The following is a 24531-nucleotide window of genomic DNA, read 5'->3' on the forward strand; positions in this document are numbered from 1 at the left end:
AAATATTGTCAAAACATCAGGAACCATCAAAATAAGATCAACAAAGAAACAATTTAGAGAAAGTCTCAAGCCCAGTTTAACGCAAAAAGTTTGCTCAACATTTTTCTTTGTTAGTCTGTTTCTTTAGTAGGACAGACTTGTATTGATATTTTTTTAACTTTTCAGTTCTTAGAGTGATTAACTTAATTTTGCCCGCTGCAGCAACACAGCCTTTTCCTCTTTTTATGTCCTTTCTATTACATAAAAATATTGCTAGAACACGCTGTTTTACTTGTGTGTGCTTAACATATGTCGTGAAATAGCTCGTAGAAAAAATGGGAAAATTGGTGAAAATCGTAACTTTTGATCTTTATAAAATCACCGCATAAAATCGAATTTAACAACTGTAGAAATGCATGCACATATTAATTCAACTAATTGGCTTGATTAAAAAGGAAGTCTAAAAGTAGTTGCTAATATAGAAACAGTTTCAAAACACAATGATTACCTAATCGTTGGATCAATTTTCACCTGAAAATCATAGCTAACATCGTATCTACATACAGGACAGACTTTATGATTGTCAAGACACCTGGTTATGCAAAGTTTGCAATACACGTGACCACATGGTAGCTGAACTGGATCATGGAGTGACGTTATACAAATGGCGCATACAGCATCAAATCTAAGATAATCAATATTGTTGCCAATGAAGTGCCAGGCGGAAAACGGATTCTCAAAATAAATATTAGAGCCCAACAAATAATTTTGAACATAGTCATAAACAATTTGTTTTTATGAAATTTATCAAAATAGTGACGTTTTGTCTTGACTCAAGACATCTTCAGACTAATATGAAAGTTAACAAGAATTATAGATATATATAGAGTTATTTACATAGTTTGAGGTATCAGATTACTGTGGTTGTGTAAGTTTGATGTGATGTATTGTTAGGGTGAGGTGTTGAGACTAGAAAAGCTTAATAGGAATAAAGCTGCCTTGGGTGTTAAGTAAAGGTTTTAGTTTGGAGATGAGGAAGCTTTTGTGGATCATGAGGTCAAATGTGTCGGAGCAGGATGAGATGATTTTAAAATTGTCTAGCGAAGCAAGGTGGTTGGAGGAGTTAGTATGAGAAAGAATACTTGACATTAATGGGTTAGTATAGCGTTTTCCAGTCAAAGGAGAGATCCTCAATTGTTCCGAGATTCCGACAGGCGTGTGGTTTGACACACATACGACGCGGAACAGCATCGACACGTGTATAAATAAACAACACCAGGTGAAATCATTACTCAAACAACTCAAGAAAACGAAATAAATTGATAAACAATCTTACAATAAACTCTATCCGACTGGCTCACATATAGATATACTATATGGACTTCCAAAAATTCCCAAACCAACCATTCCCTTACGACCCATTCTATCTTCTATAAATCACTACTCATATAAACTAGCTAAATTTTTCATTCCGTTGCTTACACCCATCTCCACAAACTCTCTTATGATAAAGGACGCATTCTCTTTCGTACAAGAAATACTTAACACTAACATCAACTCTAACAAAGTTGTTATGGCTAGTTTTGACGTAACTTCTCTTTTCTCCAACATTCCCCTTCATGAAACACTCAATATCATCTGTGATCTTCTTTTTACTATCCATAAACAATTTAATGGACTCGCCCGCACTGAATTTAGTAATCTACTGACGTTATCTGTAAAAAATTGCCACTGTATGTTTAACGACCGCTTATTCCACCAATTTGTTGGTGTTTCTATGGGTAGTCCCCCTGGCCTCCTTTTTGCCAACATATTCATGTCTTTTCATGAACTGGCAGAAAAACTGCCCCCACAAATTCAAACCTATTCTCTACAGACGATATGTCGATGACTGCTTCCTCCTTTTTAAATCACTTGATCACGCTCCTCTCTTTTTAGACTACATCAACCATCAATACCCCAACATCACTTTCACCTCTGAGACGGAAAATAATGGACAAATACCGTTTTTAGACATTGACATTTACCACTCAAACGACAAATTCACGACCACTGTATATCGTAAACCAACATTCACCGGTCTTTTCACAAACTTTCACAGCTTTATCCCACTTTCTTACAAACGCAACTTAACGTCTGGCCTATTACACCACTATTTCAACCTCTGCTCTAAGTACAGGGTGACCCAAAAAGATTCGTACCCATGAAAATTTCAATTATGGCTTTAATTAAAAAACTATTTATTTCAAATTACAACCACACATCATTCAGTTTATGGAAGACTCTTCACAAGAGTTTCGGCTATTTTTGTCAATTTTTAGTCAATTTATGGCTTTCCCAAGATGTGTTCCAAATGTCCACCATTTCGTTGCAAGCAAACCTGTACTCGCCTGGCAAAGTTTCGAATCACTTATGGAAGCCATAAATTGACAAATGTTGAAATCCGAAACTCTGAATAGTCTTCCATAAGCTGAATGATGTGTTTAATTGAGCATTTTAATGAAGCCATAATTGAAATTACATACGAATCTTGGTCACCCTATGAGACTTTTCATGCTCAAATTGAAACCACCAGAAAACTATTCAAACTCAATTGCTATCCAACTAATATGTTTGAGCACATTGTCTATCGTTTCCTTGACACAAAATTCAAACAGAAACTACCTGTTCTTAGTTTCCAAAAGAAAATAGGGTATTTCTGTCTCCCATTCACCGTCTGCCACTCCTTACAAATCCGCACACAAATCAATCGTCTCTAGAACGCTGCTTTCCCTCATCCCATTGTCAGATTCGTATGTCGTCCCCCCCACACGAATCTCTTCATTTTTTTCCGTTAACGATAAAATTCCCAAGTCTCTGAGATCTTGTGTTGTTTATTTATACACGTGTCGATGTTCTTCCGCGTTGTATGTGGGTCAAACCACACCCATTAATGTCAAGTATTCTTTCTCATACTAACTCCTCCAACCACCTTGCCTCGCCAGACGATTTTAAAATCATCTCATCCTGCTCCGACACATTTGACCTCATGATCCACGAAAGCCTCCCCATCTCCAAACTAAAACCTTAACTTAACACCCAAGGCAGTTCCATCCCTCTTAAGCTTTTCTAGTCTCAACACCTCACCCTAATATAACATCATATCACACTTACACAGCCACAGTAGTCTGATACCTCAAACTATGTAAATAACTCTCTATATATTTATAATTCTTGTTAACTTCCTTATTAGTCTGAAGATGTCTTGAGTCAAGACGAAACGTCACTATTTTAACAAATTTTGCAAAACCGAATTGTTTACGACTATGTTCATAATTATTTGTTGGGCTCTAATATTTATTTTGAGAATTCTAAGATGATCATTATTATTTTTAAGTACAACAGAAATCAACATATAACTAAGGTTGCATATTAGCCTCTATATAATTTGTTAGGAAATAGTCTAACAACTATTTTGAATGCTCAAAAAACCGTGTTTCTCTAACTCTATAGAAACACTATATGGAATTTCACTCTCGTATATGTCTTGTAGGTTGTATGTGCGTGAATAAATTGTTCTTTTTAGTATTTTTTCAAAAGGCTATTTTATCAAAGAAATTGAAAACATTTATTTGTTTCTGTTGAGTTACACAAACATTTGTGGAAGTTTCGGGGAAACTCGAAATTGCTTGGAAATACTCGCAGTTCATGCTCGTGCTTATGCATGCCACGCTATTTCTCGTTTCTCTCAAACTTTCTATATAACTCTGTAGAAACTCGCAAAATGCTTCATATTTCTAAAGTAATACGGATCGCACATGACGGTATGCAAAAGGAAAAAATGTTCACTGTGTTAGATAGGATGAAATAGAGTTTTCAAATTAATAAAACATTAGTATAGCTATGCAGATTGACATTTCAAAGTTGTATTGTCTCATAAAATATTGACTTTACGTGGAAAGGTAAGCGCAATGTTAGCCGTTTTTGTAGATTGTAATTTTCATAAAATCAAAAGCTCTTATTGAAAAATCACAATACACTAAACGTGAAAGTATTTTACATCGTGTTTTGTCATCTATATACTCACTTTATTTCTCGTTTTTGTAATTCTTCACTGCATTCTTTCAAAAATTCATCAATAACATCTATGGTATGAAGTGAAGTAAAGACAGGACTTTCACCCAATTCCTAGATAAACAGAAAAAAATTATGATGGTAATGAGCAGTTCGCCAACGTCTGTATTTGAAAAACATCCACGTCTTTTTCAAGTACACGGGCCTTTGCAAATCAATCGTTTACAAAATACCATTGTATATATATGTTTGTTAAATGTTCATGGAAGGTTCAAGTGTGTATTGGATGCTGGGGTTACACTGTTTTTATAATCTTTGTAAATGTAATACAACCTTACAAGATGGTGTAACAGATTTACAAAAATTGCATTTGAAAAGCGTTCTATTCCACAGAAATAATCAATCAACAAAATGGTATTTGTTTATTTTAATGAAAACTTTACCTTCCATAATTTTAAAGCATTGGAACCATCATCAGTATGATTTAACTCCTCAGGTGGACAAGTGTGTTCAATAAACATACGCACAACATCCAAACGTGTAAACATGTTCCTTTAAATGACACACGTAAGAAAAGAATGTAACTTTTAATGAAAAATTAGTATTGCCAATTAATGTTTGAAAGATTGAGTTCATAATGAGCTAATGATCTTGAACAGTTTTCATAGTGGGAATCAGTCGATAACATTTCCGAAAAAATTAAAATCACATCAATCAAAGATTTTTGTGTAAACAAAAATTACAAAATCAAACATGTTATGCCAGTTTACTCAATTATTGTTACGATATCACGAACTATATGTTTCCACTCCTTTTCATTTTCTCACATGCATGATTTATAAACACAATTTTTTGCTTATTACAAATAAACACATTTTATTTGATTAATGTTAATTGGGCACTTACCAACAACCTTCCAAAATCTGGGAAGATTTTTTTGACAAACGAGCAGCAACATTGTTTGACTTCCCACTTTCTGTAAGTAACGTTTTCATATCCTGAATAATTGGATGTAGACATTGAACTTGATTACACCACATCTTGCGCTTATGAAGATTTTTTAAATCATTTAAATTTGGTTCTAGTTCTTCTAGACAACAATGAAGAGCTATAGCATCCAGGCACTAAAATGGTGGGAGAAAGTTTACAATTATACGAATTTCTTTCTTGAAATGCTACTTTCTGAATACTTGTATAAGAAAGTACAAATGAAGTATTGAGTTTGCAAAACAGTGCATTGATAAAACAAAAATTTCTGGGAAGAAGTATAAAATTACATCAAGTCTATGCTTCTATGGCAACAATCTTCTACATATTGACAAGTAACTTACGTTGTGACTTACCATTTCCGTTTCATTAATACGTGATGGAGACTCCATAAGTTTTTCTACCAGTTGAGGAAATGCATGAACAATTTCAGAGAAATTCAGCAAACGTTCTTGAATCATGGAATAGGCAAAATGAATGAGAGGAATGTCCAGGTGAAATTTATCGTCTTCATGAAAAGTTTTGTGTATTTGCCTAGACGTTGCAAGTACTGCGTCGTATATCAACTAGTAATACAAAAATATAATATTTATTCAAACGTGTACCTCAATAAATGTAGATTTACAACTAGTAGTAGTTAACACGTACGTTGCCCATTCAACATGCTTTGAATGCATTGCCTAACCATATTATGTTAACTAACCTTCAGTTCATTTTTCACGACTGGTTTATACATCATATGTAAAAAGTCATTCAAATAATTTTTCGCTGCCTCCTCCTTGACATCTGGCTCTTCAAATGCCAATTTGATCAATATTCCCAAAGGAGAAGCATCAAAAATGCTTCTTAATGACTCCAATCTCTTTGTGATATCTCCTAAAATGTAAAAAAAGTGCAAAGACTAACGTGTGATGTGAAGAAAAATTAGTTTTAGCCACAATTGTTTGTTTTATTTTTAGACTTCCAGTTTGTAATATTTAACAAAAAATAACAATTACAACTAGACAATTACAACAAGATATTTTCTGAAAATATCACAAACTGGATGATCACACATAATACAAAAAATATTTAACGGTGATTCTAGCCATATGAAAGAGGACCTATTTTGTAATTATCATTTATGTTATACTTGGTTGCGTTTTTCTGTTCAGCAACATAAAATTTACATTTTAGATAAAGATGGAATATTAAGAAAGTAATTTCTTTTGAAACGCTTCAATTCAAATATTAAACTGTATCTCAAGAACGCAAAGTTAAAAACAGATTTAAGAAAATATTTTTCCAGTTTAAAATAAAATGGTTAAATAAAATGTTTAAGTGTTCGGCTTAAGCTAATAATTCTTCTTTTACCAGTCACATAAATGTATTCCCACCGTCTACCTAATATTTACAAAAAAACATTTCGGCAAAAATATTTTGCACTAAATCAAATCTGCCTGATATTCAAAACCAAAATTGTCCATTTTAAAAAAACTATAAGCTGAAAACAGAAAAAATGTTAGCGGCAATCAAAAATTTTCTCCATGTTTTTCTCTATTGATATAGTGATCTTTGTCATCACTATAGTAAAAAAACGGTTTGCCTTTCGTAACCAATCAAATAGCTGGTAAAACATAAGGTATACTTATAAATACATACCGCCAACTTTCAACAATAGATCTTGAACAATATCTTTAATTATCCAGGAGAATGGAAACTTTCCTTCAAAACGATGTCCAACTCCAATGCTCAACACAGTTGCTCGTTCTCTTATCCTACCAGATACAGGGGAAATAAATGATTCATAAGTCATTGTGGTGATGCTATCCTCCTTTAACATTTCAAGCCATAACTTTCTAGTCCAAACATTTGCTTCGAGAAGCAAGTTAAGGTTGTGATTGCGATCACAGTAAGCGATAACTTCCGACAAAATAGGAGAAACAATTGACGATATCTTTTTACATAAAGCTTTTCTAAATGTGCCAGTCTCCTGTAGATGTCTTTGAGACAACGCTTCTTCTTGAACCCAGAGTTTTTGGTCAGATGAACATTCCTTATCACGCTCAAGCAGCAATTGATGAATCCGTAAAATAAGAATTGTTGATAGGTCTAGAACAAGAGATGAATCTTCATTTTATTATTGGATGTATAATTTAGTTTCTCAAAAAAAAAAGTTAAAAATTTTCAAACCTGTTTCAACAAAGCATTTCTGTAATATCTCAATTCGCTTTGTGGTTCTCAAATCTTCAATTGATTCGTCAAAAACTCTAGAAGCTGCAGACTGCAAGTATTTCTTCAACAGGAGTGTCAGGCGTCTTTTTTTTCCGCCCAAATTCTCCTCTATTTTCTATTTTGTTAATGAATGGAAGTCATTAAAAATTACCACAGGATGTCCCAAACAAACAGATCACACACAAATAATTATGAATGTGTGAAAACGAAATCTGCATGCATAAAATATTTTAGTCTGCAATAGCTACTTGTTCTGCCTTGTTAATTTAATCACACGCTTTGTCATTGTTCTCTGCAACTTTTGGAAAGTATGATTACGTTTTTTTGGTTGTTGTAACGACACACTCAACTTGCCAACGTTTATATAATCAATAATTTATTCCTATCCTAGCGAAACAATAACTCATTAACATAATTTAACAACTCATTAAAGCTCTGATAACTCATTTAATATCGCTTTGATTACACAAAGCTTTTGCCTTATAAATTTATGATGAAGTTCAGTGTATGACAGTAGCTACTTTCAATTTGTTTTGCTTTTAGTAATATAATACACACTATATAAAGTCCAAGTGGCGCAGAACTGAAAATTTCTTGTAACTATTGTGAATGCTAATTACATTATTGCACACAATAATTTTAGTGAATGCGTACTTAATTTGTGTGCGCCCATTCTTAAATGGACACCCTGTAAGTCATAATGCTAAATAAGTTTAATAAAATTGTTTATTGCATTGATGCGTTGTTGAAATACATCAGATAAAAACATAATAAATGATCGTCCATTCAAAAAGGCCATAAATAATTTCGCTTAAATGTTATCGTTTCTCTCTAAATGTATGACACCATTGCAACAGAGCATTATAGGGAAATTTGACAAGCCGTACCTCTGTTTAGTTTTTATAGCGAGATATAGAGATGATCACCTCAATTCAAGCAAATATGAAATATTAAAATGTTTAATCATTTAAGTTTTATGTCATTTGTTAATATTTTTAAAATCAAACACAGCATTTTCATTAAATATTGCCATAATTGACTTACCTGTGCATTGCTTTCATTTAAGTTAAAAAGATCACTAACAGAATGATTAACAAGTTGTTCAAGTTGCGGCAATTGTTCATTTGTCTCAAGAAGCTCGTCAATATGGACACATTGCCATTTTCCACCTTGAAACTCAACAAAATGATGGCAGCCACCAGAAATTTTTGGCAACTGGATGATAAATATAATGTGAATAGGATTTGTGTATTCTTTGAACATTTCCAAAATCTTGCGTCGAGTTTGATCAAGGAGATAACGACTACATGCAATAAGATTGAAGTTTCTCTCTCTGTCATCGCATTGAACCAATAGAAGTCCTTTCTCTCCTCCAAGTTTGACAAAAAAGTTTCTAACAAATGTAGAATGTCTAAGTTTGCAATAACTTAAAGCCACTCATCATTACAACGATAACTTGAATGGCTTCTTCTTACTTTTTATATACGTACTTTAATATTTTTCGTCAATATCTTTATGGAAAATACAGCAGAAATTTTGAAATCATAAACATTTTTAAGTTATCTCCAAGTAGAAGATCTTTAAAAATAAGTATTTAAAAATTACTATAACTTACTCCAAAGTTTTGACAAACTGTTGCTCCGTTTGAAATTCTTGGAGTCGAATACATCGAGATTTCCAGCCTGGGAAACCAGCTTCATCTGCTATTCTCAAAGCATTTTTCTCCGACAAGAGTCGTGAGTATGTTGTTACCTGTAAATATTTCAACAAAAATATTTATTCATACTTTTCTCAAAAGAATACATGTAAAATTCAATTGTAAAATGAAAAGTAACGTCTAACCTGAACAAGATAACCACAGGCCGTAGTATTGTCTTTTGTTTGAAAACAATCAACCAAATAATTCTTTAAAGTACCATGTTGTTGGTTTTTGTAATACTCTTCATGAATTTCACAAGCATCGTGTTTCAACTGTGATACTGTGAGTCTGGCAATTGCATCAGGAGATGCACATTGTAAAAGAGTTTTCTTTGAAACTTCAAGTACCTAAACATAATTTCTGTGATATTCACCAATCATTAATTACAGATGGATAAATGGGAAGTGAATACAAATCATAATCAACCGCCATAAATAGTACAAAATGTTTTGTTTCAGACAAACACAGCTTATGGGCTGTCAAAAATCGGCTACTTCAAAACATTTGGAAGAACAGCAGTTATATCTTGATCAGGACTAAGTGAAGTATTTCAAAAATGAATCCTGGGCACCCAAATATTTTGAACTGACACTTTTGATGTTATGAGTGCATTTGATGTGCATTTGCATCGAGAAGAATATGAAAGTAATTAGGTCAAATTTCATAATGTTATTTCGACCCTGACAATTTGGTTAGTACAGCACTGTTATTTTAATTTGAAGAGCATTGATACCCATGAACGTTTCTATGGCGTGCATGCGTAGACAAAGCAAAAGAGTGCATCGTCGCAAGTGTATACTTGAGAAGCTTTTGGCATAAAAGATTATTTGATTGGTGAATGTTGAGACAAATTCGAACTTTTGTTTCGTTCATTAATTTCATCAATTTTCTTAAGAAAATCATTTTTATTTTACTGCATTTTATATAATTAGATTCATTAGTGACTTCATATTAAATCTTACTTTAGAATCAGAGTAATCCTTGATGTAGTTTTGAAGTACGACAGTTGCTGCTGTATCGCTGTGATAGCCAACAAAACAATCACCTGGTCGAAATAAACTACATAATAAAATGCAACTTTGTTATATAATTACATAACGAGATGGGAAGTAAAACAAAACAAAATTTAACTGTGCACATTTATGTCAACATTTCATGGCAATTTTCGATCTGTATAATTTATTAGCAAATCAATTCATGCATGTAAGCATTAGAAATTTGATCTTAACAATAACTATTTCCTGACATGGAATGTCGTTTTTTTTTAAATGACAAATACAAGATGTATTTCGCTCAAGATACCAAATTTCTCATACAAAAACTTATTTGTTTTTAATATAATAATGCTCATATAATTAAATATTTGTAGCATAGAAAGACAAACAGCGCTGAAGCATTCGGGATAAACGCTCAATTCAAGTTGACCACCTTAAAGAATGAAAAATTATAATAAAAGTGTTGATGTGAATTTTTACTTGTCTTAACAATTAATGATACCGCTCATGCAACTAAAATACTCTTCATTTAAGTTGTAAATAATATTTATCGACATCTTTGCGTTTCTGTATACGATTACGTTTATTGAAAGTGGAAATTTTTTTTCAATACGCATCAATATGAGCTGTAACATAATTTTATGGAAATCGTAAATTTCAGACGAAGTGATAGTTAATGTCGAAAAAATGAATTTCAATGACATCTAAGAAGGTACTCATACGTACTTTATTTGACAGGAATATCTTTTCATATCATGCAACATACCTTTCTTGTGATGAATTTTCGGTCTTCAGTGTGGAGAAACGTATGATCCAATTTTTAAGCTCTTTAACTAAATAGTTTTGATGTTGAGTCAAGCCAGTTGACATTACTAGCAAATGTTTTTCCAGACGATTGATTAAGGGGATTGGAAAGCGTTGGTAAACGTCATTTTTTTCAGCAATCACTATTAGTCTAAAGACAAAGCGATCTTTGAAAATGTAAAAAAGTAGTAAAAAATTTATATTATTTAATATGAAACTTGGCAATGAAAGAAGTGGCTCGTTTACAACAAGCTTTAGAGCACAGACAACTTAAAAATATGTTCCATGCTTGAACTAACTTGAAAACGTCACACCTTTTACAGAAACATTGATAGTTAAGTTGAATATAAAAGCTACAATGATAGACACTGGTTCCTACTTCAACCATTCTTTTACCATTTGTATTTCTTTATGTATTTATGTTACTGACAATCTCTGACTCTCAGAAGACATAAACAAAACACAAAAATTTTCAGTTTACTATTTTTCACTTTTTTTGAATTAGTTTTCCTATTGCGACATTCATGCTATACAGTATATAGCCCATTTAGCTGTAACAAAAGTGAAAGCTTGATTCTCAGCTTTTCTTCGGCAGATAAAAATGACATCAGTCTGAATAATTCTTGATATCATGCTCAACCTTATCCAGTAATTGCTTAATATAGGCCTACATATATTCATTTAAGAAAAAAACTGCGAATATTTTGTTTCCTAAAGCAAAAATAACAAACAAATAAACAACGCTGGGTCTGCTCTAATTTCGGGGGTTTCATCGGAGTCAAAACAATTTTAATCACAAAGCCATATGTCCAGTGGCTTGGTGGCAGGAGGGGCCAGGGGGCCAAGGCCCACCAGCTGTTGATTTTTGGCGGCGCAGAATTGAATATGAGTCACGAAATTTTAAATTTGGGCTAGAAAATGAATTGAAGCAGGACAGTTATTTCCACAGTTATAAGATACAGTTAATTAAGATAACTTTGGGGAAAAAGGAAGACTGATCAAAATGAAACCTTTTAAGGGGGGTCGTTTTACAGTCTGTTAAAGAATAAATCGATTGAACAGCATTCTTGATGTTTCTTATGTGGCAACAACACCTGACTTGTCAAATGTCACAATGACCGTAGACAAAATACAGGGCCAAATTTGATGTACTCTTAGGGGGCGCAACAAGGCCTAAAAATGTATAGTTTTTTACCTATTTCAATCTATTTTCCTGGCTTTCTCCCACAGACAGGAAAAGTTACTGGCATTGCATCTTATTATTAATCCAAGCTGAATAATATTTTTTGTGGGTAGCCTGCTCAAAGGCTAACCACAATGTTATACTAAAAAATGTCGACATGTCAATGTACTAGGACGGCAATTCACGAATTGATACGACTACATGACGATGATGCGTTACGGTAAATATTCGAAAGTATAAAATTAAGGAAATTCGTAAAATTTTACTGGCAATAGTTGAAATAAACATCTCAAAATATCATACAGGTATACTAAAGGTTAGTATTAATACTGAACATCAATCATCTACAATTCAAGAGTTCCCGTAGGATTAAAAATAAAAATATAATTGTATAAAATTCTGTTAAAGCGGGAAAGATAAGATTTTCTGTTAAAGCGGGAAAAATATATAACTTTTTGTTAAAATTTTTGAGATTTCTTGAAGACGTCGCTACTCTTGTTATAGTGACCTACTTAGCAGGTCAATTGAATCATTGACTGAATCCTGTCTCTCAAACAGACGTCCGATTTGTTTCAGTCGTTTAAGTCAGTCCTCCGTAGAGCGCGAGCTGATAAACTAAGAAGACGGACTTTTAGTTTGTGGTATTTAGAGAACAATTTATCATTTTTGTTAATAAATGATCTATAATATTTTGGTTATCCTTACAAACAAATGACCGTCAGACTTCTCTAGTGATTTCTCATATAGTTAGTTAAATATTAGTCATTTACGTTATTCGCGTACCTATTTTTAATTTTCTGGTAGCGCAGTCATCGGAAGAGTGTAATCAAAATGCAAAGGCTAACATAACGTATCGAGACTCCATAATACTGTGGCATGTACTGCAAATTTCGTTAGTTCGAAGGTGAAGGAGGCGCGAAATTTGCTTTGGCGCCCGCAGTAAAAATTGCACCACCACGCTACTGCATATGTCGATGAATTTTCTTTTACTTATAATTTTTTGAAATAAGTAAACTGCAGTATATTTTTGATATCAAAAAATTAGTTTAGTAAGGTCGGAAAAAACGATCCAGCAGGAAAATGCCGAAAAGGATATGAAACTTGTTTCATACTCTTCTTTGGCAAAGTCTTCTAAATCACAAATACTTTACGACGTGGTGGTGTCCTAGACCCAGATCCCTTGCGAAAGTTTGACGACGTCTTAGACGAAACGTCGTGTTTGCTAAATCACTCTATTATGAAATAATGCGCGTGCGTATATAAATGGTGTGAAGATTTTTCACTCAACATAAGACTGTAAAAAAACATTCATCAAAAGTTAAAAGTAAAAACTAAAACTGACTTCAATAAGGAAATTAGGAATTACTTACTTGAAATTGTCAGCAACACGGCACTTGACTCGATGGTTTCCTAGGCCAAGATCGACATACTTTTGTTGATCGAGAAACAAGTAATACTACAAAATAATGATGTAAAATATTTTTGATAAATGTCAGAGAAATGTTGAAACATTTAATCTAAAGGATCAATTACAAAATCAGCTAATCATAAAAAGACAATATGTGTATAAAATATATAGTTGAGTTAAGTACACTCTTTGCTTTGCATTAAACAAAAATAACCATTCACAAACACGGTGCAATAGCTACAATAATAAAACTTCGGATTATTGGTTGGAACTAAAGGAAAATCATCAACGTTTGTGAAAGTTAGTTGAATGAGTTGATGACTAACGTTCAAAGAAATTCATAACGCATCACTAAATTAAGAAAAGAATATTTAGGGTCTCTTTTGTTCGAATTAAATCTTCACTAAATACTGATGCGTAATGAATTTCTTAAAAATGATAATGAAGTTCACCTTTTATTTTAGCCATCCATGTTAATCTAATTGAACTTTTGCAAATGTTAATGATTAAAATTCAGTACGTTCAAAAGATCTATCGAAAGTTTCATTGATGTAGTTATCGCAACGTATTATTGAATGTTTATGTTTGTTTGCTGGAAGGCAAAAAGTGTACAAGTCCATTTTAGTTGTGCAGTGTGTCTCAAAACACAAAACTTCAGTTTACTATTTTTGTAGAAGTGCTGCTGTTTTTTGAATTAATTCTCCTATATTTCTTTTTTTATAACTTCATCATCAACCGTTATAACATTAATTGTACCAACCTGGTTTAAAGCATCATAAAGACTTTCATACAGACTTTCCAAGTTAAGTAAAATCACCATTCTTCCTGTTTCCATGCAGACTTTAATACGGTTTATATTTCGACAAATCTACAATAGATGGAAAAATAAAAAGAGGCTATATAAAAGTATAGCTTTTTGAATGTAATATTTGTCTTTCAGGACATCTCATAACTAAGATTGATTTTGTATCTGTTTGCTTATTTAGGTGAGACCTCTATTTATTTAATCATATCATTTTCAATGTTGACATACAATAATCGGTTAACTTTAATTTTCACACTAAGTGCATAACTACAGTCTGCATATTAACATGGAAAAATGGTTGACACTTCAATAACATTCACAAAAGATGCGTAAAGTTTAATTTAATAACATCTTAAAATTTAAGAGTGAATGGAAAAGGAACGGTCATGAATAACCTGATTGTGTTACATTAACTAATAGGCGTTTGGATACTTGTACTTTTAAAATAGCAACAGCATTTTCATTGGAAAATAAATGTGTGTGTGACAAAATTTTAATTATGGATGACTTGTCTTGTTTACGTTTTGCTAGTAGCTAGCAGGCAGACTAATCCCAAAGAAGGTTGAGCCGTTTAGCTAGACTTGTTTGAAGGAACCAAATCTTTCTGCCAGCAAAATGTAAACAGGCACGACGTCTTAAGAGCACTTTAACTCTATAAGAAGCACAAATTCTAATTATAAATACCTGTGTGTATTGTTGGTCTCTTGGAAAACTGCTGCCAAAAATCACTTCCGGCTCATACTCACGAAAATCTTTACTTTGAAGTAATCTCAATGCTGCGTAATTTTCCGTTAACACTAGCAAGTAGCGACTTTCTCTGAAATTGTAACACGCAAGGATGTTAGAATTTTTATAATAGCCTAGCTATCCGTTATGACCAATTGATGAACAATTGATGTATATATTTCAAATACCTTCTTTTCTCTGTTCTTCTCAAACTGTTTTGAAGAAGATTTATGGGAAGACATTCCGTTGAAGGATTCTAAACACAATTGCAAAAATAATTAATATCTGTTTGATCTTCAAATTTTTCTGTACAAGATGACATATTTTATGCCGTCGTTAATTCATGCAGATTTCTTGTAGTTCAAATGCGAGAAAAGTAGAACTGATGAAATTAATTAATTGTTAAAATTTTTTAGTTAGTGGTCCAAAGCGATATTTTTTTATTTCCAGCAATTTGCTTGGCTGCCTAAAAGGACAGCTTTTAAAAGCGATGTACCTAAATTGTTGAACGAGTAGGCAAAGTGTATTCAGATGAAAGTAATCATAGCAAGAGTGAATTTTACTATCCAGACGAAGCAAAGTTTGCAGAAACAATCCAAATTCAGTCTCAACATCAAGTTACATTGGGCCATCAGCCATTCTACAACGCGAATTTCTTATTATATTAAATAGCTTCTTGCCCTCTCAGCTTTTGAGGACAAGAAAAATTGACAAGTATGTGCATGCATTAAATATCATAAAATTGCCTTTCTGCTCTTGAAAATTCAACATAAATTTTAAAAGCAAAATGCTCAAGTGGGCTTAGCACAACACTTATTGAAATGTTAACAATTCGAATCAGCAAATTTCTATAGGTAGGTTTTGTACAGCATAAAAATTTACATGCAGTACAATGAATTAAAAATAAATAAATAAACAGTTGTTCAACGCAAATTTTCATGATTTATTTATAATATTTGTTCACCTAAAGAAATTTTTTCTTTCATGAGTAGTACTTTACCTTTATATGCTCAAGTCCTCGGAATTGCCGACTAAATATCTCAACTGGATCAACATCGTCTAAGCCACTAAAATTTCTCAGAATACAATGCTTTAATTCAGTATCATCAATCCGAGCGCTTTTCTTAGTAACTTTCGCTGATTCATTTACCATCTTTACAAGACTGTTAAAAGAGAACCATATTGAATGCAGTGATTCTTACAGAAGAGAGATCACAGAGGGCAAAGGCTTAAATTGCAAATGATTTAAATTTGTTTGGCACAAGGACTTCAAATCAACGCACAGAGCATTCTTTACTGTTTCAGTTTCTTAGATGTCTGTTCATTATTGTTGCAATTTTCAAATATAGCTAAAACTGTGATTGAAGTTCGACCTTATCTAAGGAACAATCTTGGATTACTCGTTTGAATAAATAATGAACTCGACCTAAACCCTAAACACCCGACTTACCCTTAACAATTCTAATAATTTATTGATTACAAAAAGTACAGCTGAGGAGCATAAATCAGGCATTATCTTTCTCACACGCGATTTTTCATTTCATTGATAAAGTGGAAAATCATTCAATGCAACTTGTTCAAATTATACGTTTTCCATGAGCTCCGTAAACGTTTTGTCTGTTGACTTCATTTCCGCATCTAGCAGTTACGTGAAACACTCTAATTTTAGTCGTATATATTATCGAATGTCTACGCACTATTCAATCGACCTGTAAATCAATAATAGTGCTCATTCGACAAAATGCTACAAGTTCAAATTTTGGCAAATTATAATTTTATTTTCCTATTGGGCAGTGAGGGACCTAGCTATGGCCTCCCGTCCAGCTCTCCCGCCTTCCCTATTTCAGGAAAGAATTGGAGACTGGAGACTGTTGTGTATTAAACTGAATTCAAAACATGATACAAAAAACAAAGCATATCATGAACTTAATATGAAATGTGATTCTTTAACACTTTTATGGCGGGCTTTTAAACTCAATATTATCAAAGATCTCATGTTCGATGCTCATAATCAACAGATTTTGATATGGTCCTTGCTCAATATGATCCTCGAGCCTTCATTTGTTTGAAATTAGAAGTTAAAAATTTGTAAGTACAAAATGTTAGTTTTTGAATTTTTTTAAAACAGATTGGGTAAAAACACATTTGTATTTGTTCATACCTGTAAAAATCTCTGAGACCAAAGAATTCGTCCTTTTGAGCGTTTTTTAAAGTTCTTGATTCTTTTTGCTTTTCATACAAATCAAAATATCCATCACACAACTTTTTCATGATTTCGTCAATATCCTTATCCTCATCCCATGAGCATATACCCCTAAAATGAGAAAATATGTAAATTATTTGTAGCATTTTTTTCGCTTCATAGAAAATGTGATTTTTCTTTGAGAAAATATAAACTGAAAAAATTTCAAATCGTCCAAATGTTAAAAAGTGATAATATGATCTTAGTAGCACGATACTTGATAAACATTTTGATAAACAACAGTATTTTTCAGTTCTATATTTTTAATCACATAAATATTTCGACTTAAATGTAACTGTAAGTCGTCTTTAGTGATAATGGTTTTATTATTTATAATGCATAACATATCAAATATATGATGATTCTCAATGAATATATTGATATCGATTTTTTACAAAAGGTTAGGGAGTAGTGACAAGATGTGAGTATTGAGGATAAAATTATGAAGTTACAGTTTGAAAATAGTTTTAAATATTGCACTTGTTTATTCCGGTCAGATTTGAGTTTCTGTATGTATAATTCTTCTTCCTATTTGAGGGTGAATGGAGCTCGAGAGCTGGCAGTTTTTATATGATGGTGAAGAAGAAGAAGTGTATTTAGATTTGCATTCAGAATTTTGTAGATAATTATATGAATGTGTAGGTTTTTTTCGTAGGTCGTGTGTTCTTTGATCCTTATAACTAAATGTTTGTTGGTTTCCACAATATAGCAAGCGTTACATCATGCATTAGTGAATTTTTAGACCATGTTTTAAGAGATCATATTTCAAGATCATGTATGTAACTATGAGTTTCATTAATTTAAGCATTGTATTAGCAGGAGATATCTGCAAAATGCACGCCAGAGCTCAAAATTGTCTTTGCTACAAACCTAGCAATATCCAGAAGTTCAATTTCGCTTGGTGTTCCTCTAGTTAACATTATTCCACGATTCATTTTGGCAGGGTCCAACGCCCAGTTAGATAAACCAATAAATCCTACATGGTTATGATCAAGCTCTTTTCCATATTCTTCCGAAGTAGCTGTACCGTCTTCAAGTAATGGATGAAGTGTCTTCAGTGGCATCAATGGTGAATCTTCAGCTAAACCAATCTCGTCTAACACAACTACGGAGACAAACTTGCTCAAATCTTTGTCTTTCTGAAGTTGGGAACATTGTTTGAAAATGGAAATGATGCCATCAGGTGTAGACAAGGGACTGCATTGATACGATTGCATGTGAATCTAGATGTTAGATATTTCAAAAAAACGATAATGAAAATGAGCACTATTTAAGTGTCGCACAAAGAAGATCAATCAGAATATGAATCTAACAGTATTTTAGAATAAGTATTATTTATTATTTTCTATTTTTAATTACTACTAAATAGATATGAATGCAGAAAAAATTTTTTATCTGATTAGTTAAAACTCTCAATAAAACTCTTTCAATATAGGTATCCTATACTTTAAGGGCAACATCCTTAAAAAAAAAACTAGCAATTGCGTTCAGAAACATTCACAAGACACTATTTTGATATTGTGCAAAATGTTCCAAATTTAAAGCTAATGCTATATATGTGCAATAAAGCATGTTATAAAATAACATATGTAAAACGCGTGCCCTGATTGGTCTATACACATGTGTGGATGAGGCCATTAAAACGCGGACATTAAAATTGCTGTCGTGAGAGTTTTGAGCATGCCTGAAAAGAAAGACGATTTTTTTAGCCTAAATTGATTTGGACTGCATTTCTGTGAAAATGAATGGGAACTTAAATCAAGATCAGCGATTTTTCTAAATGTTTAAAGTCTTGCGGAAATTTCACGTTTTAGTGTTTTTGACTTCGTATGCTTTCGAGAATTTAGCTTTCATATTTTCCGTTATTTCAATAAAGCTTCTTTCTCTTTTGAGAATTACAGTTTCGTTCATTTATAAAGCAATTATACTAAATGTTTTCAGGTGTTTAGATGGCTTGGAGGAAAGAGATAGATCAGGCCATCGAAAAACAGACTCATCAAGTATGCCTTTTCCCTGCATTAAACAAAAATAGAGTTTAAATACCATGCATGTGCGATATATCAATAGAACTTTGAATATTCATTTGAACTAATGGAAAATCATAGATACTTGCAAAAGTTAAATTACATGAATTAATGACTTAAGACAAAAGGTGGAATCCAATACTTAGAAATTCAATAAGCATCACTAAGCCTTAAATAGGAACGAAACGATAACTAAGCATTTTTCGTTCGTTCAAATAAATAAGTTAACGTTTTAATGATGCATTGCACCATGTTATCGATTATTTCTGTTTCTTTATTGCTAGGCAAAAGCTTTAAATGTTTATTCTTACCTGTTTTAACTTCTTAAACAGTTCACTACTAGAATTGCCACCTTGCATGTTACTTGAAATTACATCTTTTGCTAGAGACTTTGAGCTGCCTGGTTTACCGACTACAAACAGTGGGAGTCGTAGTTCTGCACATATCGCCATCATAAATACATTTTCACAAAGCGCATTATTTCTTGCAATATTCTGGTCGAGTTTCACATTGTACAAAAACGCTCGCTGACACCTTTGTAAAAAGACAGAATTTCGTTATTAACCAATATCCCCGATTGGAAACGTATCGGGTAAGTTTGTGTTTTTCTCCATGCAAGGTATTGCAAACAACACATTTTAAGTACATGTTCAAATTTTAAATAATGAAAAGAATCAACTTCAATTTCAAAAGAATTCAGCATGCAGAGCAGAGCTGAATACATTAATATTCACACACCCCCTCTCCAATTAGCGTTCTGATTTCGTCCCTGGATGATTGTAATTTATCAAACTATTCAACAGTCAAAATAACAAAATTTCAAAACTCTTACTTTACTATTTCATCCTTCATCATTTTATCACCGCCAGGAAGTGGGCATGAATTGTCAAAATACCTGCTGATATACCGGCAATACGCATGTCTTTCATTTAGTCGTGCATAGTAACAAACACCAATACCTTGGACGATGGAAAATACAATACGATTCAAAGGCTAAAGGAAAAGGAATAATCACATTGTGAGCTGATAATATGACACATTATCAACACGAGATGATTTACTGACACGAATCTATATTTTAGCTGAATGTCTGAAAAATCTACTGAGATACCCTAAGTAACAAAATGTACGCTAGAATAGTTGGAGTAAATAATGGTAAGATGACAAGTGCCTAAAGAGTCACACTTATCATATCATGTTTATATAGGCTACATCTTTATTTAAGATTATATGCAATCCTTATAACTGTTTAAGTGGCATTGTAGCAGAGCTTTTCGAGGAGCGTTCGTTGCAAAAAAACTGTCATTGTTTACAGCAAATGCAGAATGATTAAGTTAAGCTTATTCATGTATAGAACTAAAATGAAAGTTTTAAACATGCGTGTTGTTGTTATTAAATTGCTCAAATATGCAGTTAGTAATAATTCAATCATTGATTAATTGCTATAGCTATAAGAAATACGTGAGAACATTTAATTATGTACACCTGAAAAATTAATCTTACAAGGAGGTCTTCATCTTCCTCTTCTTCATCTTCTTTACTATCACTGGAATCATAAGGTTTTTTTTGTACATGTAGATGTTCGTTAGAGTGCAGAATATTATCCCTCATTAAATCATAATTATTGTAAAACCAGTTGATAACTGTCATTGATCTTTCAACATCCCGAAGACTGACAAAACTGCATTCATTCTAATCGTAAAGGAAATGAAATATTAACAGGATTCTTAAATGATTTGATGATTAAATTGCATTTCAAAATGCAATACATCTAACCTTTTGTTCACGCATGAAGTCTTGGGAGGCTGACAAAATTTTAGCAATACATGAGACTTGAGCATCAGTTCCATTTATTTTCTCGTTTGATAAAGAAGATGTCTTAAATTGCAAGCAAATTAAAAAAATGGACAGGCTTATTGCTGTTAAACACTCGCAACTAAAAATTTGATTTTGTAAATCTTTTTTTTTCTTTAAAACTAATAATCAAGAAATCAAACAGTTTCACATCGTTTTCAGTCTGCTGTAATTATTATAATTTATAACATTCATGTGTCGTGAATGTTATCACTCAATAGAAGAATATTTTTAATTTTGCTCATTACTAGGTAATTACTCATTTGAGTGCATGTATTTAAACCGCTCCGTATTCATAACAAGAAATGGAACATTCAAACTTACAACTGAAGGAACGGTTACATAGCGCTCTACTATCTGTTTGGTGTACAGTTTTTCAGTGTCATCTGAGAGCTGACCAAAATCCCAAACAAGAGGTCTCATACTTTCAGGCAAAGGATGGACACGATACACGAGCTGGCGAAGAGGAATGGAGCCTAGGAAAGATAAATATCACACAATAAAAAAACGTTTGTGTTTTTTATTATTTTTATACTTATGGCAAAAATGCGATTAACTCAATTACAAAATTATAAATATTTCATCTTCAAAACTTGTAAATAAAAACAAAGATTAAAGGCGCTTTCTATGAAACATGATAAACAATGCTTTGTTACGCGTATAATTCGATGCCATACCTAGTTTATCTTCAGTCTCGTCGGCAGAAACATGGTAACCCAGACCAGCTGATTCCAATTTTTTAATCATCTCGTCAGTGTGTCTTAAATGAAATAAAGTAGTAACTTTATAAATTGTTCACAAATTCACAAGCAATATTATTCAAAAAACGAAACAAATTTAAAATTTTGAACTAACTTCCTGTACGGATTACACGCTGCAATAAAATGAAGTCCAGTCAACGTTGGATCGATATATCGACCCTTCACTCGCCGATCAACCATTATCTCTTTTATCAGATCGATTGCATCGGTTGTATTTGCTTCATCAAAGAACAAAATTGTGTTAACATTTATCTTTTGGTTACGTAAAGCCAATTTTTCTGCTTCGGCGACATTCTTTTCTATTTCCTTGTAGCTTGTTCCACCATGAACCTATTTAAGCACAATGGAACATTGTATCGATAAATTACAGCACTGCCCTGCTTTGAAGAACTTCAGCAAACATGAAAACATATAGATTTATAGAAAAATTGCTTTTTATTGATTCTAAATTAACTACAGAGGCTAGAGTATTCTATTTGTTGGGGCATGAGTAATCACCATGCTTTTCCTAAAAAAGTATAAAGATTTCGATAAAAACATGAAGCTTTTATAATAATTTCAAACAACAATATTGTGTGCATGGAACTTTTGGCAGAACTAACAGTCAAAAAGATTGGTCGGCGGTCGTTGATTAATGAAATTTGGTAACCTTCATGAGGATTAGGTTTTCTGATCCATTACGTCCGGCTTGTAGCTGGCACATAAACCGTATCAAACTTGTTTTACCGCAACCGGTCTCCCCCATCACAATGACAGGAATACCACATCTACATCCATTAGTAATGAAAGGTTTGTGATTATTTATTTCAGTATGAGTGACAATACAATGACAGTTTTGTTTGGCAAGACAAACAAGAAAATGGCAAAGGATGGTTTAGCTGTTTTGAAAATAAATTTAGTGATTACCGAAATCGAAAAACATTCACTGCACTAAATTTACCGAAATCGCATGTGAATAGCCAAGATTTTCTTCATGTTGTCAGTTGTAAGCTCATATGTTGGATCAGGATCAAAAGGATGATTAATTCCCATGACTTTACATAAGTCCTTAATTCGTGCTTCTCTAAAAAAACATAAATTACATAATAGTAATTTATGTTGCTATGAAAGTTAGTGATAGTAACTGAAAATGAGCATAAAAATGCTTTTAACAAAAATAGAAAAAACATAAATATAATTACTTGTTTGTTGAACAAAACATGTTTTTGGTATAAAAAATCTAATGAAAATGGTAATTTTTTCATACAAAACATGTATAATAAACAAATTAAGCTAGGTCACAACTAAATACTAGCTACGCAAACAAGATTGTATATAATTATTTGTATAAATATAATAATAATAAACAAACCGTCCACTGCTTTCGTAGTTTACATCAAAATCTACCCCTTGGACCTTTAATTGTCCTCTTAAAATTTTTGGCATCAAGCCATGTTTTAAAACAATTTTACTTCCAGGTTGCACCAAATCCCCGTTTTCATTCAACAAGAATCCCAAAAATGTCATGCTGTTATGATCATGATGGAAGAAAATATACGGATGAGGACTAAAAGAAATCCATACGTCGTTAACAACAACAAATCATCTAAAGCATCTACTCAATATAAGTTTAATGGTGGAATGTTTTCAATAAAACGTGCCGTGAAGATATAGCGTTTGGTGAGCAGATGCATAGTGTGATTTTGATCAATCATATGTGTGGGCAGTGCGCAGTACATTCACATTTATTAATGAGCTAAGAAAAATTTACCTTTTTTCCCAACATCGGCGAATTTGGAAGCGTTGTAGATCGTCATTCTCTTTTTCAGAAGTTTCAATTAAAGATCTTGTAGCAAAGTCCTTGAACAAAAATATTAAGAAACTAAAAGACGCTCGACTAAAATTGGCAGACGATTCAGTTAAATGCATTTTTTAAGATAATTACATACAAAATGAAAACATATTTAGACTGTGGAAGTCTGTTTTTAATAAATCTTAAACAAAACATCAGTAAATTCCTTGGATTCCAGTCACAGTTAATTGTCTCTTTTTGATTTTAAAGCAAAAGTTACTAAAATTACTGTTTCTGACTTTATCCTAAGAATTATTTCACTCGGTCAAGCAAACACAATTCCACAAATCAAATAGTAATGTGTTTTACATCAATTTTAAATAGCATGCTAAAATATGAAACTTACCCTCGACATTTGTATCATAAAGCAAACAACAAATGTTTTAAAGCCTTGCAACACATCCCCAACCAATTTAGTGTGGCAGAAAACACTTTTCTCACAATCACGTAATTGAACATTTAAAAAGTTTACAAAGTGATGAATTTCGGCCCATGATGGATCGCGTATTCCACAGTATCTGAATAAAATGAAAATCCATATGGCTATGAATGTAGTATCAAAAAAGTAAATGAAACAAAAAAACTACATTGCATTATGAATTAAAAACCTCAAATGCAAGAAAAATCAAAATATTTTAATATTGGAGACAAAATATGTATGATTAAATACGTACCACATTCGCTTTTTACAAATGTTATTTCTTAGTCACATTTACTTACTGGATTAAAATAGTCAACGCTTTATTTGGATCGTTTACAGCAACACGAGGATCATTGATGTATGAAAAATTGTCCAAGTTCGCACCAGTGGATACATGCAATAAATATTGAAGTGCTCGTTGATATTCATCACTTTTGAATTCCTCTTTGTCGAAGCTCGTATCTCCTAAATATTTTTCAAACATTTTAGTGAAGTAGAAACAAAAAGTCTTTAAAAGTATTGAAAGAACGATTATCTATTGTAAC

At 32.4% G+C, this 24531-nt stretch overlaps 1 protein-coding gene across 1 annotated transcript in view; it reads right to left on the bottom strand.

Annotated features, from left to right (window-relative positions):
- LOC124454935 (E3 ubiquitin-protein ligase rnf213-alpha-like) overlaps positions 1–24531 on the bottom strand; it is a 76966-nt gene that overhangs the window by 13731 nt on the left and 38704 nt on the right. Inside the window, exons 30-62 of the mRNA XM_047005688.1 lie at positions 24286–24451; positions 23912–24083; positions 23485–23573; positions 23086–23280; positions 22675–22797; positions 22384–22501; positions 21829–22064; positions 21651–21733; positions 21233–21449; positions 20896–21055; positions 20623–20811; positions 19952–20112; positions 19431–19653; positions 17966–18318; positions 17015–17167; positions 15854–16016; positions 15042–15109; positions 14812–14944; positions 14083–14190; positions 13285–13370; positions 10694–10882; positions 9895–9991; positions 9076–9279; positions 8849–8985; positions 8278–8626; positions 7192–7348; positions 6661–7110; positions 5723–5895; positions 5376–5585; positions 4939–5156; positions 4476–4584; positions 4046–4146; positions 488–664 (exon numbers count right to left, since the gene is read on the bottom strand). Coding sequence (XP_046861644.1) covers positions 488–664; positions 4046–4146; positions 4476–4584; positions 4939–5156; positions 5376–5585; positions 5723–5895; positions 6661–7110; positions 7192–7348; positions 8278–8626; positions 8849–8985; positions 9076–9279; positions 9895–9991; positions 10694–10882; positions 13285–13370; positions 14083–14190; positions 14812–14944; positions 15042–15109; positions 15854–16016; positions 17015–17167; positions 17966–18318; positions 19431–19653; positions 19952–20112; positions 20623–20811; positions 20896–21055; positions 21233–21449; positions 21651–21733; positions 21829–22064; positions 22384–22501; positions 22675–22797; positions 23086–23280; positions 23485–23573; positions 23912–24083; positions 24286–24451 — 5767 coding nt within the window. The remainder of the gene's footprint in view (positions 1–487; positions 665–4045; positions 4147–4475; positions 4585–4938; positions 5157–5375; positions 5586–5722; positions 5896–6660; positions 7111–7191; positions 7349–8277; positions 8627–8848; positions 8986–9075; positions 9280–9894; positions 9992–10693; positions 10883–13284; positions 13371–14082; positions 14191–14811; positions 14945–15041; positions 15110–15853; positions 16017–17014; positions 17168–17965; positions 18319–19430; positions 19654–19951; positions 20113–20622; positions 20812–20895; positions 21056–21232; positions 21450–21650; positions 21734–21828; positions 22065–22383; positions 22502–22674; positions 22798–23085; positions 23281–23484; positions 23574–23911; positions 24084–24285; positions 24452–24531) is intronic.

Source organism: Xenia sp. Carnegie-2017, unplaced genomic scaffold, assembly GCF_021976095.1.
Source record: "Xenia sp. Carnegie-2017 unplaced genomic scaffold, XeniaSp_v1 HiC_scaffold_3, whole genome shotgun sequence".
Classification (NCBI taxonomy): Eukaryota; Metazoa; Cnidaria; class Anthozoa; order Malacalcyonacea; family Xeniidae; genus Xenia; species Xenia sp. Carnegie-2017.